Source organism: Nerophis lumbriciformis, linkage group LG02, assembly GCF_033978685.3.
Source record: "Nerophis lumbriciformis linkage group LG02, RoL_Nlum_v2.1, whole genome shotgun sequence".
NCBI classification, from domain to species: domain Eukaryota; kingdom Metazoa; phylum Chordata; class Actinopteri; order Syngnathiformes; family Syngnathidae; genus Nerophis; species Nerophis lumbriciformis.
In genome coordinates this window covers 20,120,600-20,139,204 of record NC_084549.2, presented here as the reverse complement: position 1 = coordinate 20,139,204, position 18,605 = coordinate 20,120,600, and the positions used below count along the sequence as shown (strand labels likewise).

Genomic DNA, 18,605 nt, shown 5'->3' with positions numbered 1-18,605 from the left:
TGTATCTTGTGTTTTTTATGTTGATTTAATAAAAAAAAACAAAAAAAAACAAAAACGATAGCAATAATAAAAAAAAATGATACCGATAATTTCAGATATTACATTTTAACGCATTTATCGGCCGATATAGCTTTATAACCTCAACGTAGCCCTTTGCAGCAGCGATGTGTAGCGCTGTTCCTCCGGACTTGACATCTGTAGTCAGAGTAATTGATGTATAAGAAAGGTAAAAAAAAAGTTTAGCAAAAACATCATTTATTTATTCAAGATCTCCCAAAACAACAGCAAAACAAAATGTGCATGTTCAAAAGTGTAACTAAAGCACATATACAAGACCTGTGCTTACACAACCACAGCACCAGGAGTAATACGAGGATGAGCTGAAATGTGTTTTGAGATGAGAAAGTGGCAGAGCGAGGCACTGGTATTAATCTTTTTTAGCATAATTTGTTTGTGTTAAAGCCTCAAAACCAAGCCTTGGTTTATACATCTTATGCAAGCGTGCTCCTCCCTCCTCCAAAGGCTTGAGTGTGCTCCTCTGGAAAAAAATCATACCTCGCATCACAATGTAATGGCTGTGATTGGTTGGCTTTTAGTACATTCATTCCTGTGTGTATACGACTTGCTCAGAGCGGGTACTGCCCAAGTTCGTGAATTCCTTCTTCTCTGATTTCGGAACAATATTTGCAATAAAAGTGAACTTGGCAACACATTGATTATTCCCAGCTCCAATGACTCTCTTCATCTCTGAAGCGAACATCATGGTTTATCACACACATGGCCTTACATACGCACAGTAGGCAAAAGATATAAGTAGCGTATGTACACGCACAACAAATTCACTTGCAAATTAAAAATCATTGTCCATTTTATCCACACATGGATTTGAATTTTCCCTATCCAATGTTGATGAACCTTAGTTGGGCCGAGGAAAATACCCAGGTTTTACTGTACTGTATATACTGTACATTGTAATATCCACAACATTTTCACTTTGGTACTTCATGCAATATGTTTAATGCTGACACGCATCAGAAATTAAACTATCGGCGAAACATATACGCTTATGTAAATGTACATGTACACCTACATACAGAATGTGCATTTATAACAACACTTAACCATGTACACATGTTCTTCTTACAAAATTAAACAACACACACATTTGTGTATGTCTGGAGTCCAATAAAACATGTATAGTCCCAACATTTGCAATGCAAAGAAATACAGTGTTAAAAATATGTGATATTTACAAAAAATTACAGAAACCATGGTGACCGACTCTTAATCGTAGCAACCTTTTGTCACTCATAAGTGCTTTGGAATGTAAATAGACGTGTCTATAATGTCTATAAGACTCATGGCGCTTTGACACAAGTACTATTTAAATGACATCTCAGTCTGACGTATTTACTGCTTGATTGTGATCATTTAAGTTATGTGTTTTCTCGAGGTCTGCCATGGTCCAGCAGGTAAACATACAGCACAGTCAGGTGCACCAGTGCACAACACAATTGGAAGAGCCCAAATGTAAACAGTGTTTGCTGGAAGCCTTCTTAATCTAAACACAGTGGTACTGTACAAATACAATACAACAAAAGAACTAGAACCTGTACCTGCAGAGTGACATAGTATCTTGCCAAAAATCTCCTGCCGCGTCATTCGATATATCATATCTGTGTTCAGATGAATTGATTTGTCAATGGCATAAGCAGACTTCGGGAAGATTGACCTAGACGCTGCACCTGGAAGTACCCACCAAAATAAATCCGCTGGCTTACTATATATTTATTTTGGACCTTGCTAATCATAAACCTTACCTATAGGTGTGTTGCTTTTGGTCAGGGGAAATGATTACCAAAACTACCTGAGTAGCTACCGACATACTTTATGTTAATAAAAATAAAAAAATCATGCGTGACATGTTTGCATTTTCTGCATCCTTGACCTTTTGCTTAAAACCTCAGAGAGCCATACAGATTCTATTGAAAGCTTTTGTTCAACAGGCCTGAATCAAATTAAGCATAAGCGATATCCTGGATATGTTTCGTTTTTTCTTTAGCTGTTAGGTTGTTTCGGGATTTTGCCCATGAAGATATCAGTTACACAGCAAAAGACAATTACAAACACGCTTTAAACCATATGCTGACAAACCAACCACACAGCTCTCCATTATGTGTCCGGCTTGCAGTTCAAAGGGGTAGTACTGTGATTTCCGGATTATAATGCTTTCCCCCCACGCTATGAACACTGCATTTTATACAATGTTGCAGCTAATTCATAGATTTTACGGTTTCATAAGCATCTCATGCAACCAGTAAACGTAGCCTCGTCACATCAGACCAATGAACTTGCCAAACGGATCACGGTGGACCAATGAGATTATTCACAGTAAATCAAACGCACTCTCACAATCATTTAGTCAGCCAATTTAGTGCATTGTGGGCTCAGATTCATCGTGGAGAAGACACACCGAAATGTACTCAACGCAACCCTGAAGCTGAAGACGATCAACCAGGCCATCAAAAAAAGCAAACAGCCGCCGAACGGAACAGAAATCCACCAACACTAACGAACCCCAATGGCCGATCTTGAAGAGAAGGCCACACTCCGGTAGGCTACTGTATGTCATGTTACAGGCACTGTCTTTTGGCAAACTTGTGAATAAACACGTGTAAATATTCCATGTTTTAATGTGTACACCTTATAGACTGTGGCCAATACCTATAAAAATATTAAGTGGGCGCGGCTTATAAGCAGGTGCACTCTATGGCCCAGGATTTACGGTAGTTTGACTTTATTGTGGGTTTATTATACAATGTTTGATAACACTGCCTGTATTGTTAATACAGGTTTTATAATGGTAACAGTTTTGAACTGGATTGAATTCAACCACTTTGAAGTCTATATTAGATATAGACTTCAAAGTGATGTAATCATTCATTTTAAATGTATTAGTAATTTAAGTTGTATTTGTAAGACGACTAGCAACGGAGTTGTATTCAACTATCTAGGTCCCACTGTGACAATATGGTAAATATCACTTGTTTGGGTACTAACTTGTGACAGTAAAATGCAGGTTCGCCAGGCAAACAAATGTTCCGTGACCTGCACCTTGGCAAGACACTCTGCTATTTGTTCTTGTGGATGAAGTTTCCCACTTTATGAAAGAATTTCTCAATCTTATTTTCATGGTGACTCCTTCCCAGCCGGTGGAAACTGTGGTCATTCACTGCCTCACTTTTAGTTTTGGTTTTCTCCGGGTAGTTGAATGGAGAGCGTAAAGGTTGCTTCTTTTCAACTGAACAGAAAGGCTCAAATCTGCTGTAGAGCCGATGGTCAGTTTTCCTGTCTTTATTCCAACCTGGTATGTCGTTGCTTTTGTCAGGGATGTCTGCCTTACTTTGTGTTTCATAGCGAGAGATTTGCGCTGGCCGCTGCTCCTCAGTGGTGAATCGTGGTTCGGAATATTTTACATCTGCCGTGTGGTTCTTGTGATAACCGCTGGATGAGTTGCTAGGGTGAATTCTAAACCCACTTTCAGAGATGGCGCTCTCATCCTCACCTTTTATAGTGTCTGTGCTGCTCTCTGACGTCACGCTCGGGGTTTCTATTGTTCTCGTTTGGCTCTCTCTTTTGTCTGGTATGTTCAAAAATGACTTAATCTTCTTTGTGCTCTTCTTCAGAAATTGCTGAGAGCCCATTATGTTGGATTTAACTGTCAAATCCTCGTCATTCCTATCCAGGGCTACATCAGACACCGTCCGAGCAGGTTGATCCCGCCAACTAGAAGTGGTGGTGCTCTTGACATCGTATTGAGAGACAGATCTCTGGTCCACATTGAGATTTGACCCGTATCCTCCATGATTGATTCCAGTTGTGCCTCGATCTATTTGCATTCTAGAAAAACCCCCATACATGGCACTTGAGGAGTCCTGCGTGTATGACGAGTTCGATCTGGAATCTGCCACACTGTGCCTTTTGTTCCAGCTGTTTGTCAGGAGGTCAGGGTTTGTGACGATCTGCCCACGTTGTGCTCTACCCAAACTGGCGTATGAAGACGGATATGCGCTTGTCCCTCCGCCATAGTCCTCCAACATCTGCTGGGTTTTTCTCCTCATTATAAATTCGTCATTGTTTGATCTGTTGCTGTCGATCGGATTCCACTGCATTGAAGAGTAGTGCAAAGCATTGTGTACTGATGACGGGTTACCTACAGAGGATGTGGGTTTTATGTGTGTGGTGATCTCCATTTGCTCCGGTATAGCAGACCTATAATTGAGGGAAGACCTCATTCGTCGATCAAATGGATCCAGATAGTCAGACTCTCCGTATGGGACATCCGGGTTTTTCAGGTAGGACTCTATCCTCCATGTGCGCATGAATGACTTGGATGTTTTTTCCAGCGTGGGCATGTTCTGCTGTATGGACAGAACGTGTTTGTCATTGCCATTGTATGACTGACGAACTTGTTGACTCCTGTACATGTGTGGCGCTAAATAATTATTATCCAATGGATAGTGGTTGGTCCCAATTCCGGTTTCACGAGTAATATTCCAGTTGCTTGCTCTGGTCCGGACATTTTGTGGGGTATATCCGTCTTGTCTCTCCCCGGCATAGCTGTGCCTTTTTAAGAAGTTCATCGTCTCTGTGGACTGAAATTGAGACATGTGCTTCTGCAAACCACTGTCATGCTCAATCAAAGGTCCGTACTGATTCCTCTCGCAGGTCTTCCGGTAGACAGAGTCCAACGTGTGCCTCAACTGGTCCCGACGATCCAGCGTTTGGCTGCAATGGGAATTATATTTTGGCCAGGTTCGCATATCATGCAGACCGTTGGAGTGGAGAGAACCCTCTGGTTGGCACAGCTCAGCTGGCACGGCGGACCTTGCGTACAGCGTTCTAAACTCCTCATCGTAGGACTTCACCAGATGGCCTGTAATAACTTGCACCATGCTCAGATTGATCCTTCCACAAGACCAAGTAAAGCTGCCAACAGACAAAAATGTGATTAATTTATCAATGAGGAGAAATCCCATTATTATTTTCTGACTTTACAATGTGTTCCAGTAGTTTGCTCGCACAATCCAGTGAGATAATACACAGAAACTTTCAGCAGAAATACATTCAGAAAGAATACCTGTGTAATTCAGTTATTTGGGGTAATTAATATCATGACAGTATAGGTTGTCTCTCACTATATCGCGCTTAAAATCTCGCAGCTTCACTACATCGCAAAGGCGTTTTTTTTCCCCCTAATTTTTCAAAAAAGCATGATTTTGGCCTAGATGAACTGTTATTTTTCATTTATGTATCTAAGGTATTACAGTGCAATATTTGTCTTATTTATTACATTATATCGATAAATACAGCAAATTAACTAAGCGCTACTTTATTTATTTTTGGTTAGTTTGAACCCTATTAAAAAAAACAGTAATCAGCCGGCTAATCTGAGCGGTGCTCTATCTTCACTGCGACTATCTGAAATAGACTACCTTTTGGCAGAACAACCTTTTGATCGACTTCATTTTCAACTCCTGCCTTATCAATAACACATCTCCCGCATTGGTGATGCTTTGACGCGAGCCATGTCAAACGACAACAGCTCGAAGTAGCTTCGGAGTCGAATCAGCCCTTTAGCTACTTGAGACTGCTATAAACGATTAAATGTCCAGCCAAAGTGGAGATTACCTCTTTTGATGCGCTACATCTTTGAAACCAATAACTACGACTAATAGCTACGACTGTCAATTTTGTGCAGAACAATTTATGTTCGAGGTTTTACCACAAACAAGCCCAGTTCTAACTTAGTTAAAGATAAAGTACCAATGATTGTCCCACACACACTACGTGTGGCAAAATTATTCTCTGCAATTGACCCATCACCCTTGATCACCCCTTGGGAGGTGAGGGGAGCAGTGGGCACCAATTCCAACCCTTGATGCTGAGTGCCAAGCAGGGAGGTGATGGGTCTCATTTTTATCATCCTTGGTATGACTCGGCCGGGGTTTTAACTCACAACCTACCGATCTCAGGGCGGACACTCTAAAGGAATTACTCTGGATGTGACAAATAATTTCCACATTGTGGCCGTGTTTTAGTGACCGGGCGACGATGCTTAGAGGATCCTCCAGACTACCGATACTGTAATCTAGAGTAAAATACACTCAATGCTATTATAATTCATAAAACAAGTCTAAAGGCACAAGTAAAGTTAGCTCGCTTATTAACAGATTTGAAAAAAAAAAATTCTGCCGTACAAGCTCTGCCCCACACTTTGAAAACCGCTGATTTACACAGTTCTACATTAATAATCAAACCATGAACTAGAACAAAACTCAGCTATATTCTATTAATTTAAAAATATTTTCATGACCAACTTGCATATGCCTTGACCTTTTTCATGATATATTTAATCATTGATTTATATTTATGGCTTTTTAAATCATCAGACTTTTTTTTTTTATTCTAAAGAAAGTGCATTTGGAAAGTATTCACAGCGCTTTACTGTTTCTGAATTTTCGTATGTTACAGCCTTATTCCAAAATGGAATGAATTCATTTTTGTCCTCAAAATTCTACACACAGTGCCCCCTAATGACAATGTGAAAAGTTTAAATTTATTGAAAAAAAAAAAAAAATCACAAGTATTCACACCCTTTGCTCAATACTTTTTTCAATACCTCAAGTCTTTTTTTTTTTATTTGACCCCACAAGGTTGGCTGTAACATAACAAAATGTGGAAAAAGTAAAGCGCTGGCATAGCTCGGTTGGTAGAGTCACTGCCGTCGTGCCCTTGGGCAAGACACTTTACCCACTTGCTCCCAGTGCCATCCACACCGGTTTAAATGTAACTTAGATATTGGGTTTCGCTATGTGAAAGCGTCTTGAGTCACTAGAGAAAAGCGCTATATAAATATAATTCACTTCACATCAGAGAGATCAGTGATCTGATGGCTGGCTACGTGCCACTGCTAGTAGTTGCCCAAACGTCTATACCAGGGGTGTCAAACTCATTTTAGATCGGGGGCCACATGGAGAAAAATCTACTCCCAAGTGGGCCGGACTGGTAAAATCACGGCACGATAACTTAAAAATAAAGACAACTTCAGATTGTTTTCTTTGTTTAAAAATAGAACAAACACATTCTGAAAATGTACAAATCATAATGTTGTTGTTGTTTTTTTACACTTACATGTTGCGGTTAATAGTATTCTATCTTTATTTGTCGTTATTTATACTTTCTGAATAAATTATGTGATAATGTTCATCAGTCAACTAATTGGTGTTAATTTTCCATTCTATCAAGATAAAAAAAATTATATCAAAATCAAATTACAGGATGTTTTTTATGTAGTTTGCTCATTTTCCTCGACTGGTGCACTAACATCATGTGGTTTATTTGTTTTTACATATGTAGCATCGTCTACAAAGATACAAAGGATTGCTATTGCGACATCTAGTGGACACATTTAGAACAGCAGTTTCTTTCATTCAAAAATTTCGGCTCATTTTTATACTCTGCAAACTCATCCCGCAGGCAAGTTAAAATCTGTTCGAGGGCCCGATCCGTACGTTTGACACCCCTGGTCTATGCAAATCTGCTCATTTAAAAAAATTAAACTTAATATTGATGCATCACAAGAAATAAAAGATCAACAGACTCGTACTTCAAAATTTGAAAGAACACACAGCTAAGCCTTGTCAAGGATGTAATTAATGATGTGTATTTGAAAAAGTTAAAAAATAGATATATTATTTTACTCAAGATCTAGCTATTTATATCTGTTATTAACACTGAAAGATTTATGAGATGTCTCACTCCAAACATGAATCATAAATGAGGGCCATTCCAAAGTGGCTTGTGATAGTTGTATTTACCTGTAGGAGCCAAAAATCACAGTGTGACAGTCCACTAAGATGAACTTCTGCTCCATTTCCCCATGAAATTTTGTCCCTGACCGACACAGATAATCTTCGCCTTTCACAGTGCGTACTCTCATGTTCTGTCGAGAGAAGAAGAAAAAAGGAGAAAAGAAAACAAATAGTCACATGGAGTTGTCAATATTTACATTAAATGTAATCACTCATAGTCACTCAGTAGATAGATGTTATTTTGAGGTGACATGTTTTGCTCATTGTTGTTGTTGTTGTGATAAGCTCTCAATGGCCATTTGATTTGTGCTTGTGTTTCTACAGGAGTTCCATCTTAGAAAATCACTGGAATAACAAAATGATTTGTGTCAAGCAGCAGAAACTTCCATAATCACAGCAGTCCTAATTTTCTGGGAAGGAACCGTTCAATCAGTCAGTAATTTGACTTATTAGGTTCATAGCTATCCTGGACTATGTACAAAATGCTTTCTGGTTAGTGCCGTGACTATGTGCAATTGTTAAAAAAAAGCTTATTTCTGGGGATACATACCATCATACCTTAAATACTGTATCTCAACCATATGGACTATGGCTCTATGTAGAAAAAACATATGAGCCACAGGAGTGTTTGAAGTAGTGCTGCAGTATGACAGTAATGGTTTGTGTTTTTGAGTCTGCATTTTCTTCCAAATACAAACAAGCACTATTTCACAAGCATTGCAAGGTGGGAGGTATATTTAATAAGAACAAGGTTGAAGTGTTTTGGCATAGTATGGTAGAACACAAACACAACACTGGCTATGATCAAAAGTGCACCAGGCGGTTGTTTTTATTCAACCTGACCTTCAATTATGGTTACAAACAAAAAAACATGTTCAAAACTCTCACAGGTCGAAGGAAGAATTCCTTAAAAGTAGCCCAAAGAAGACATCCTATTCTGCATAAGAATGGTAATGGTTTTGATTTTTTGTTTTATTTTATTTCAAACCTGCACACAGTTACAATATGATACATCACATATTCCCAGTTTCCAATTACAACATGTCCGAAAAGGAGTAAGAAGAAGCAGAGCCTACTTAATCCTACCCCCTTTGCATTTCATTGCAATTTCTAACACATTTGTTCACTTCTTGTGCTCAACTTGCAACACAATCAATCAATCAATCAATCAATGTTTATTTATATAGCCCTAAATCACAAGTGTCTCAAAGGGCTGTACAAGCCACAACGACATCCTCGGTACAGAGCCCACATAAGGGCAAGGAAAAACTCACCCCAGTGGGACGTCGATGTGAATGACTATGAGAAACCTTGGAGAGGACCGCATATGTGGGTAACCCCCCCCCTCTAGGGAGACCGAATGCAATGGATGTCGAGTGGGTCTAACATAATATTGTGAGAGTACAGTCCATAGTGGATCCAGCATAACAGTAAGAGTCCAGTCCACAGTGGGGTCAGCAGGAAACCATCCCGAGCGGAGACGGGTCAGCAGCGCAGAGATGTTCCCAACCGATATACAGGCGAGCGGTCCACCCCGGGTCCCGACCCCGGACAGCCAGCACCCCACCCATGGCCACCGGACCTGTGTGTCTCCCCTTCCACAAGGGGTAGGGGGCAGCAGAGGAGAAAAGAAAAGATCAACTGGTCTAAAAAAGAGGGGGCTATTCAAAGGCTAGAGTATACCTTTGAGTTTTGAGATGGGACTTAAATGCTTCTACTGAGGTAGCATCTCTAACTGTTACCGGGAGGGCATTCCATAGTACTGGAGCCCGAATAGAAAACGCTCTACAGCCCGCAGACTTTTTTTGGGCTCTGGGAATCACTAATAAGCCGGAGTTCTTTGAACGCAGATTTCTTGCCGGGACATATGGTACAATACAATCGGCAAGATAGGATGGAGCTAGACTGTGTAGTATTTTATACGTAAGTAGTAAAACCTTAAAGTCGCATCTTAAGTGCACAGGAAGCCAGTGCAGGTGAGCCAGTATAGGCGTAATATGATCAAACTTTCTTGTTCTTGTCAAAAGTCTAGCAGCCGCATTTTGTACCAACTGTAATCTTTTAATGCTAGACATAGGGAGACCCGAAAATAATACGTTACAGTAATCGAGACGAGACGTAACGAACGCATGAATAATGATCTCAGCGTCGCTAGTGGACAAAATGGAACGAATTTTAGCGATATTACGGAGATGAAAGAAGGCCGTTTTAGTAACACTCTTAATGTGTGACTCAAACGAGAGAGTTGGGTCGAAGATAATACCCAGATTCTTTACTGATTCGCTTTGTGTAATTGTTTGGTTGTCAAATGTTAAGGTGGTATTATTAAATAAATGTCGGTGTTTAGCAGGACCGATAATCAGCATTTCCGTTTTCTTAGTGTTGAGTTGCAAGAAGTTAGCGGACATCCATTGTTTAATTTCATTAAGACACGCCTCCAGCTGACTACAATCCGGCGTGTTGAACACAAACAATTGAAATGAATAATAAATAAAGTTCTGTTGAGTAAATCGTTGTTTATAAGTTGTGATTCACATAATGAGATGAAAAATATGATCGAATTGTTCAATAAGGTTCAAGATGAGTCTTATTCCTTGTACTTTGTGAGCGTTTTGAGTTTGAACAGTTTCTTAAACTGGATATACTAGTACATTGTTTGACTTCTGTGCTTAATTCATTTTATAATTGAATTCCACATACTGATATGATAAAGATTTTAAGAGTTGTACAGTATGTGCATATAAATGTTTTAGGATATATTTACCATAAGGATACATTTCTCTAACCTGACTCTCGTCAGATCCTTGTAGTTCGCTGAGCTCCACACAAGGATCTGGGCTCGAAGGCATTGCAAACTCCTTCCAGATAGCAAAAAATAATGAACCAATCAGGATCGCCGGGCGGGATTCCATAGATGTGACGTAGCGCCGAATCAACTGTTTGATTCAAACAACAATGGGGCCTCGCTGCGTCGTGTGCTGACATTGATTCTGCTATTGCAACTGTTTTGTCGAATCTATCGAATATTAATTCTTTAAAAGATGGACAGAGAACGGTTTTGAAGGCATTTATTAGTGGCAAGGATGTTTTGGCTCTTCTTCCGACCGGGTTTGGATTTCCCAGCGTCGCTCTCATCAGCGTCACGGGTTGATCTCGATGTGAGTGGTTAAAGCAACACGTCATTCAAGATAACGGACAAGTGGTTTATTCAATCACATACAATGATTTTTTTTACAAGTCCCCTGAAATACATTTCTTATTGAGAACTCCCAGATCAATGTGTGGAGCTCAGCGAACTACAAGGATCTGGCAAGAGTCAGGTTAACATTTCTCCTCTTTTGTGGAAAATAATTGTTATGCATTCTTAGGTAGCAGGTTAAAATTGGCTTTAACTTTACAAATGTCATTTATATTAAGATTGAACAATTTCGGTCCCAGTATTGATCCCTGGGGTACGCCGCAAGGTATGTGCAGAGCCGTAGACGTGTTGTTGCCTAGCTTCACGTATTTCTTTCTGTTGGTTAAGTAGCTTCTTACCCAGTTCAAGACCAACCCTCTGATGCCATATCGTTATAATTTTTTGATAAAAATATTGTGATTAATTGTGTCAAATGCTTTTGTTTAGTTCATAAACACTGCACACTGTTTACCATGTATGCATTGGTAACCTCTTCCTTTAGGTCAGGGGTGTCAAACTCAAATAAAGAGTGGGCCAAAATTTAAAACTGAACAAAGCCGCGGGCCAAGGTTGAACAATTGAACCTTTTAATACGGACCCAAACAAGTTTTGCATTGAATATTGAAAAAGCAAAGCTTATATAACTTTATAGTGACATGTAAAATTGAGTTTCAAATAAAAATAATAATAATTAAAAAATATCAATGGCATATCAAATACAATTTAAATAAAAATTGAATGCCTCTTTTCTATTTGCAGCCTTCTGAGGTAAATATCAGCATTAACTTTGTCCACAGGCTAATAAATTTGACAATAGAATAACAATGAATAAACCAACCATTCAGGACTTCAAACTGCTCAGTTTGCAACACATTGATCTAATCTGATGTGCCCAAGCCAGATACCTGGCATCTTTTCTTGGATGCTAGTTCATTAATGTCGGGGCTCAGGCTTTGAGCTGAGGCAACCTTCATTATCGAACGAAGGTGTTCATCAGTCATTATATCTCGTAGTCCACCCGGCCCACAGTCTTGGGGGCGTGCCTTAAAGGCACTGCTTCTAACGTCCTCTACGAGCTGTCGTCACGTTCGCTTTTCATCCATTCTAACAACATGCCGGCCCAGTCACAAGATATGTGCAGCTTCTGTACGCACACACACGTGAATGCAATTCACACTTGATCAACAGCGATACACGTTACACTGAGGGTGGCAGTATACAACTTTAACACTGTTAGAAATATACGTCACACTGTGAACCCACACCAAACAAGAATGACAAACACATTTCGGGAGAACATCCGCACCGTAACACAACATAAACACAACAGAACAAATACCCAGAACCCTTTGCAGTACTAACTCTTCCGGGACGCTATAAAATACACCCCGCTACCACCAAACCCCGCCCCCCCACACACACCTTGTAGCGTCCCGGAAGAGTTAGTGCTGCAAAGGGGCACTGAAATTTGGGAGTCTCCCGGGAGGGTTGGCAAGTACGAGAATTAGCAGTGAATGCGGTGTTACCGCGGCACCGCCGCTGTATATAATCGGCGGGCCAGCTCTAGTGTTAATTATTTATCGCCTCAAAGGCCAAGTGAAATTACACGGCGGGCCAAATTTGGCCAGAGTTTGACACCCATGCTTTAGGTCGTGGCATCGGAATAAGTTTTGTAATAAAAATGTATGTAGTAACCTGAGGAAGACTTAATTTTTTGGGTTTTAGGAAGTAGTTATTAATGATCAATTTCAACTATTAATTTCATTAATTTGTTTGTAGTAGAGATGCGCGGATAGGCAATTATTTCATCCGCAACCGCATCAGAAAGTCGTCAACCATCCGCCATCCACCCGTTTCTAACATTTGATCAGAACCGCACCCGCCCGCACCCGCCCGTTGTTATATATCTAATATAGACGATGTAAGGCATTAGTGAGGTTATAAAGCTTTTGCCTGTTAAAGAAAGGAGACTGATCCAATGCAGCACAGACATTCGCGTGCCACGCTGTCACGACCCAGACGCACACCAGTGCGCAATCATATGGGAGCCGCGCTGAGCGCACCTCCAAGCGCGTCTCGCTGCCGGCGACGGCCGGGTATGGGCCCGACGCTCCAGCGCCATCCATTTTCAGGGCTAGTTGATTCGGCAGGTGGGTTGTTACACACTCCTTAGCGGGTTCCAACTTCCATGGCCACCGTCCTGCTGTCTATATCAACCAGGGTGAGCCCCACCCCTTTCGTGAGCGCACTGCGCGCGGAGTGACCCCTGTTACGCGCCCCCGGCAACAGGGGTGGCGGGCAGGTAAGGTGCGCGGGCGGAGCGCGCGGAGTGACCCCTGTTACGAGCCCCCGGCCACGGGGGTGGCGGGCAGGTAAGCTGCTTACCTGCTGCGCGTGACGCCGGCCGCGGCGAAGGCGGACGAGGCGGGGTGTCGGTGCGGTGGGCGCGGTGGTGACCCTGGACGTGCGTCGGGCCCTTCTCGCGGATCGCCTCAGCTACGGCTCCCGGTGGGGCCCTCTCGGGGGAAGGGGCCTCGGTCCCGGACCCCGGCGAGGCGTCCCTTCTCCGCTCCGTAAAAGTGTCCATCTCTTTTTTTTTTTTTCTTCTGTTGTGGCATATGCAGCAGGTGCCTGCTCGTTTTTCGTATGTGGGTAACAACATTTAACTATGTATATATATTTCCGAATTGGTTTAACTGCCACCCGCCAGAATCTATTTAAAATCTATTTATTTTTTATTTCAACCGCCCGACCCGACCCGCGGATAAAATCTTTTTTTTTTTATTTCATCCGTCCGATCCGCTGATAATCCGCGGACTCCGCGGTTGTGCCCGCAAACCGCGCATCTCTAGTTTGTAGTTATTCATATCAAATCCAAATATACTCTCCAATGCAATGTAATCATCTGAAAAAAACAACATAATAGTAGTATTAAAAGAACATTTAAAAAAGAAACATGATGTGTCCAAAAAGGATCAGGAAGAAGCAAAAGCCAGTAATGTCCTTCCTACCTTTTCACTCAGATGTAATAATATGATTCGTTATCAACAATACAATACATAATGACCTCACATAAACAACTTTTAGTATATACTTACAGTATAGATAAGTATGATTACATCTTTGTATAATCACAATAATAAACCCTTACAGTATGGATGTGAATCTTACAACAACTCAGGATTTGATTATAATTCTTAGACTGACGATTCGATTCTGAATCGATTCTTGATACAAGAAAAACTCAATTCAAACCAATTCTCACAATATGTTATTTAGTAAAATTATGATGAAACCTTTTCAAAACAGTTTACAGGTTACAAAAGCTATTCTTGGCTTCTGATTTATGAGTATACACGCAGCAAGTAAGCCAGAGATGGCTTAAAAAAACATTTTTTTTAATTGGTTGACATTTTTTTTTTTAAATCAATTAAAAAAATGTTTTTTATTGATTTAGAATCAGAATGAATAAGAATTGTGGGTCGGATGAGAATCACATTTTTCATCATCCTAACCACTCACTATTGCATCAAATGTAGTTTATAATACATTACATATATGTTATGTTTCCTCCTCCTTGTTCTACCTATCAAAATCAAGTTGTTTTATATTCATTTTTTAATTGTATGATGTTATTGCTTTGTTTGATTTCCCCACTATTAATAGCCTACATGATAATACAAATATCTGTTACAACTACCTAGTTTATGCAGTTGTTACACAAATGCAAAATGATACCGAAATATTTATAATTTGATATCAAGGTACCTGATACTAGTAAGAACTCTCACACTTCAGTATGAATAATTCGACACATTTATGGAAGATGTGTGGTTGAAGCAGTTGGATATGATCCAGTGTTTTTCAACCTTTTTTTGAGCCAAGGCACATTTTTTTTATTGAAAAAATCCGAAAGCACACCACCAGCAGAAATCATTAAAATTTTTAACTCGATATTGACGATAAAAAGTCGTCGTCGCAATTGTTGAATATGAGTTTAAACCATAACCAACCATGCTTCACTATACTTGTCTCAAAGGTCTTGTCACGACATGTCACATCACGCCGTGACTTATTTTGAGGTTTTTGGTGTTTTCCTGTGTGTAGTGTCTTGCGCTCCTATTTTGGTGGCTTTTCCTGTTTTGTTGGTATTTTCCTGTTGCAGTTTCATGTCTTCCTTTGAGCGCTATTCCCCGCACCTGCTTTGTTTTAGCAATCAAGACTATTTCAGTTGTTGCTACCCTTCTTTCTGTGGACATTGTTGTCATGTCATGTACGGATGTACATTGTGGACGCCATCTCTGCTCCACACGCAGTAAGTCTTTGCTGTCGTCCAGCATTCTGTTTTTCTTTACTTTGTAGCCAGTTCAGTTGTAGTTTTGTTCTGCATAGCCATCCCTAAGCTTCAATGCCTGTTTTTAGGGGCATTTGCCTTCTGTTTATTTTTGGTTTAAGCATTAGATACCTTTTTACCTGCACACTGCCTTCTGCTGTCGTCGTCATATTGTGATATCCATCCTGCTATGGCGCCCCATAATACACCTGCTGTGAACCTGTTTTTATGTTTTTATGTTCTATTTATTTTTATTTTATTGATTTTATTGATTTTATTTGTTTTATTTATTTTATTTATTGATTTTTATTGTGCTCTGTTTGTGTTGTATTGTGTTTGCTCGGTTGTCGTATCATCTTTTAACCTGCCCATTGTACAGCACTTTGGCTACCCCTGTGGTAAATTTTAAATGTGCTTTATAAATAAAGTTGATTTGATTTCATTTGATTTGATCATGACAAACCATGTTCCCTACGTCTACAAAGCAATTAGCTACCTGCTGCCACCGACTGATATGGAAGAGTATTACACGGTTACTCTGCCGAGCTCTAGACAGCACCGACACTCAACAACGGCACATTAGTTACGGATTATAAGTACTGGTTTGCAAAAAATATTTTTAACCCAAATAGCTGAAATTAGATAATCTCCCATGGCACACCAGATTGTATTTTACGGCACAAAGGTTGAAAAACACTGATTAAATCAATCAAGAAATATAATTTGTAAATGGCTATAGAATTTTGATAATATTGTAAAAAAAAAAAAAAAAAAAAAAAGCTATACAAATGGAAATAACCTCTAGGGTCTTTAAATGGTGTGGTCAAAACATTTCATTAATAGTTGTAACTGTAACCACCTGGTGTAATTTTTATTATCTCCACAAGACAGCAGTAGCTGCAGCTAAAGTATCATGAGTGGGTATAGCATCAATCAGCTTTATATACTTCTGAATTTATTTATTTTTAAATTGTTGTTGTGTTGTTCAGCAGTTACACTTGTATGCGTACTGTGGTTTACAATGAACTCATCAGTGGTAATAATGCTGACTGGGCAGTTTGCTGCTTACTGCTAATAAAACATCAGTTCTGTTGCTGTGTTGTGCAAAATATTTGTTATTAAATGAACATGTGGTCAAAGAAAGGGAATTTCATTGTTCTCATTAACTCCAAAACATTATTATATTTTTCAAAACTTAAGTTGTACTTTACACAGTCGATACATGAATTTCCGCGAAGTAAGAATCGTTAATTATAAATCACATGTTTTTGTTATTTTGCATTCCCTCTCGACATGAAATAACACCCTTTAGTCACCTTTGCACTCTTTGATCCAACATACTGTATTTTTCGGAGTATAAGTCGCACCGGCCGAAAATGCATAATAGAGAAGGAAAAAAACATATATAAGTCGCACTGGAGTATAAGTCACATTTTTGGGGAAATTTGTTTGATAAAACCCAACACCAAGAATAGACATTTGAAAGGCAATTTAAAATAAATAAAGAATAGTGAACAACAGGCTGAATAAGTGTACGTTATATGACGCATAAATAACCAACTGATAACGTGCCTGGTATGTTAACGTAACATATTATGGTAAGAGTCATTCAAATAACTATAACATATAGAACATGCTATACATTTACCAAACAATCTGTCACTCCTAATCGCTAAATCCCATGAAATCTTATACGTCTAGTCCAGTGGTTCTTAACCTTGTTGGAGGTACCGAACCCCACCAGATTCATATGCGCATTCACCGAACCCTTCTTTAGTGAAAAATACAATGTTTTTTTTTTTTCAAATTCAAGACAAAGTTATATGTTTTTGGTAACACTTTAGTATGGGGAACATATTTTAAGTAACAAAGACTTAATTTAGAGTTTTTTGGACACTAGGGGAACATATTCTAAGTAACAAAGACTTAATTTAGAGTTATTTGGTTAGGGTTAGGGTTAGGGTTAGAGGGTTAGGGCCAGGCAGAGGTGTGGACTCGAGTCACATGACTTGGACTCGAGTCAGACTCGAGTCATGAATTTGATGACTTTAGACTCGACTTGACAAAATGTAAAGAGACTTGCAACTCGACTTAGACTTTAACATCAATGACTTGTGACTTCACTTGGACTTGAGCCTTTTGACTTGACATGACTTGCCACTTTCCCCAAAATCCAAAGCTTAAAAAGTTATTTGGGAGCGCTCCGTATTTTTCATTTTCTTCGTCTGTCTATCAGCGTGTTGTTCCTGTCAGCTGGTGTGCTCTCGGTACAACAGCCAATCAAATTAGATCTACGTTGTTTTCATCGCGCAGCATTCATCCAATCAAATTGCAGTACAACCACTGAACAAGAGTTGTCCAACAACGTGCCAGTGATAAACAATTATGCCAAAGTTGGTTTCGTTCGGGTATAAAAACTACGACTTGGTCAACAAAAAACGAATTGCCGTATGCAAATCACGCAGTTCGAATATTACAGACGGAGACGCAACAACTTCCAACTTCGTTCGACATTTGAAGTTGCACAAAGAAGGGTAAGTTTTGAATGTAAGATAACGTTTATTGGCTAAGTAACGTGACTTTTATTTGCTGTGTAGTTAAATCAGTGAGGCTGCAAACTCACTGCTAACGCTATAACCATAGACATCTTATAAGTAGACGCAGCATGGAGCGCTACTGCCTACTGGCGCAGATGAGGCGCGGGGCCGCCATCTTGGAGTGGTGATCCGCTCCACTCAGTGCAATTCATTTGGCAGGAGCAATGAACGGTCAGCGCATTTAATTCATCTTACCTCACTGAATACCACTGATTTTCACCCCCTTTTTTGTCATACGTGTAGCTATGATAACAGACACATGTTTTGGCGTGTTTTATTATTCATAGTTTGCTTAACAGTAATATAATATTCTTATACACTATAAGTGACCAGACGTCCGAGATCAAAACTGGGAATATAATCCCAGAGAAGGTGGAAAAAACGGTAAGCTATTTTTAAGTTGAAGAAACAATATGATTAGGTTATATATACATATGCGTGTATTCTACATAAACAATGTATGAATACATTAGATATCTATATATCTTAGGGACCTACCGGTATAGACCGTATCTCTGTTGCTTCAGCAGCAGAGCGTTTATTCTGTCTTGACACTTTGTATTGATATTTTCTATTACATTCTTCCCTTAAATGATAATGTTTGCAGTGATTGTTTTATACGT

At 39.7% G+C, this 18,605-nt stretch overlaps 1 protein-coding gene across 2 annotated transcripts in view; it reads right to left on the bottom strand.

Annotated features, from left to right (window-relative positions):
• Nucleotides 1-263: 263 nt before the first annotated feature.
• The window catches only part of fam83b (family with sequence similarity 83 member B), a 58,129-nt gene continuing 39,787 nt past the window's right edge, over nt 264-18,605 (bottom strand). For both annotated transcript variants that reach the window (XM_061956964.1, XM_061956892.1), the window contains exons 4-5: nt 7,881-8,005; nt 264-4,989 (exon numbers count right to left, since the gene is read on the bottom strand). In XM_061956964.1, the coding sequence (XP_061812948.1) occupies nt 3,132-4,989; nt 7,881-8,005 (1,983 nt within the window). In that variant the 3' untranslated portion in view covers nt 264-3,131. The remainder of the gene's footprint in view (nt 4,990-7,880; nt 8,006-18,605) is intronic.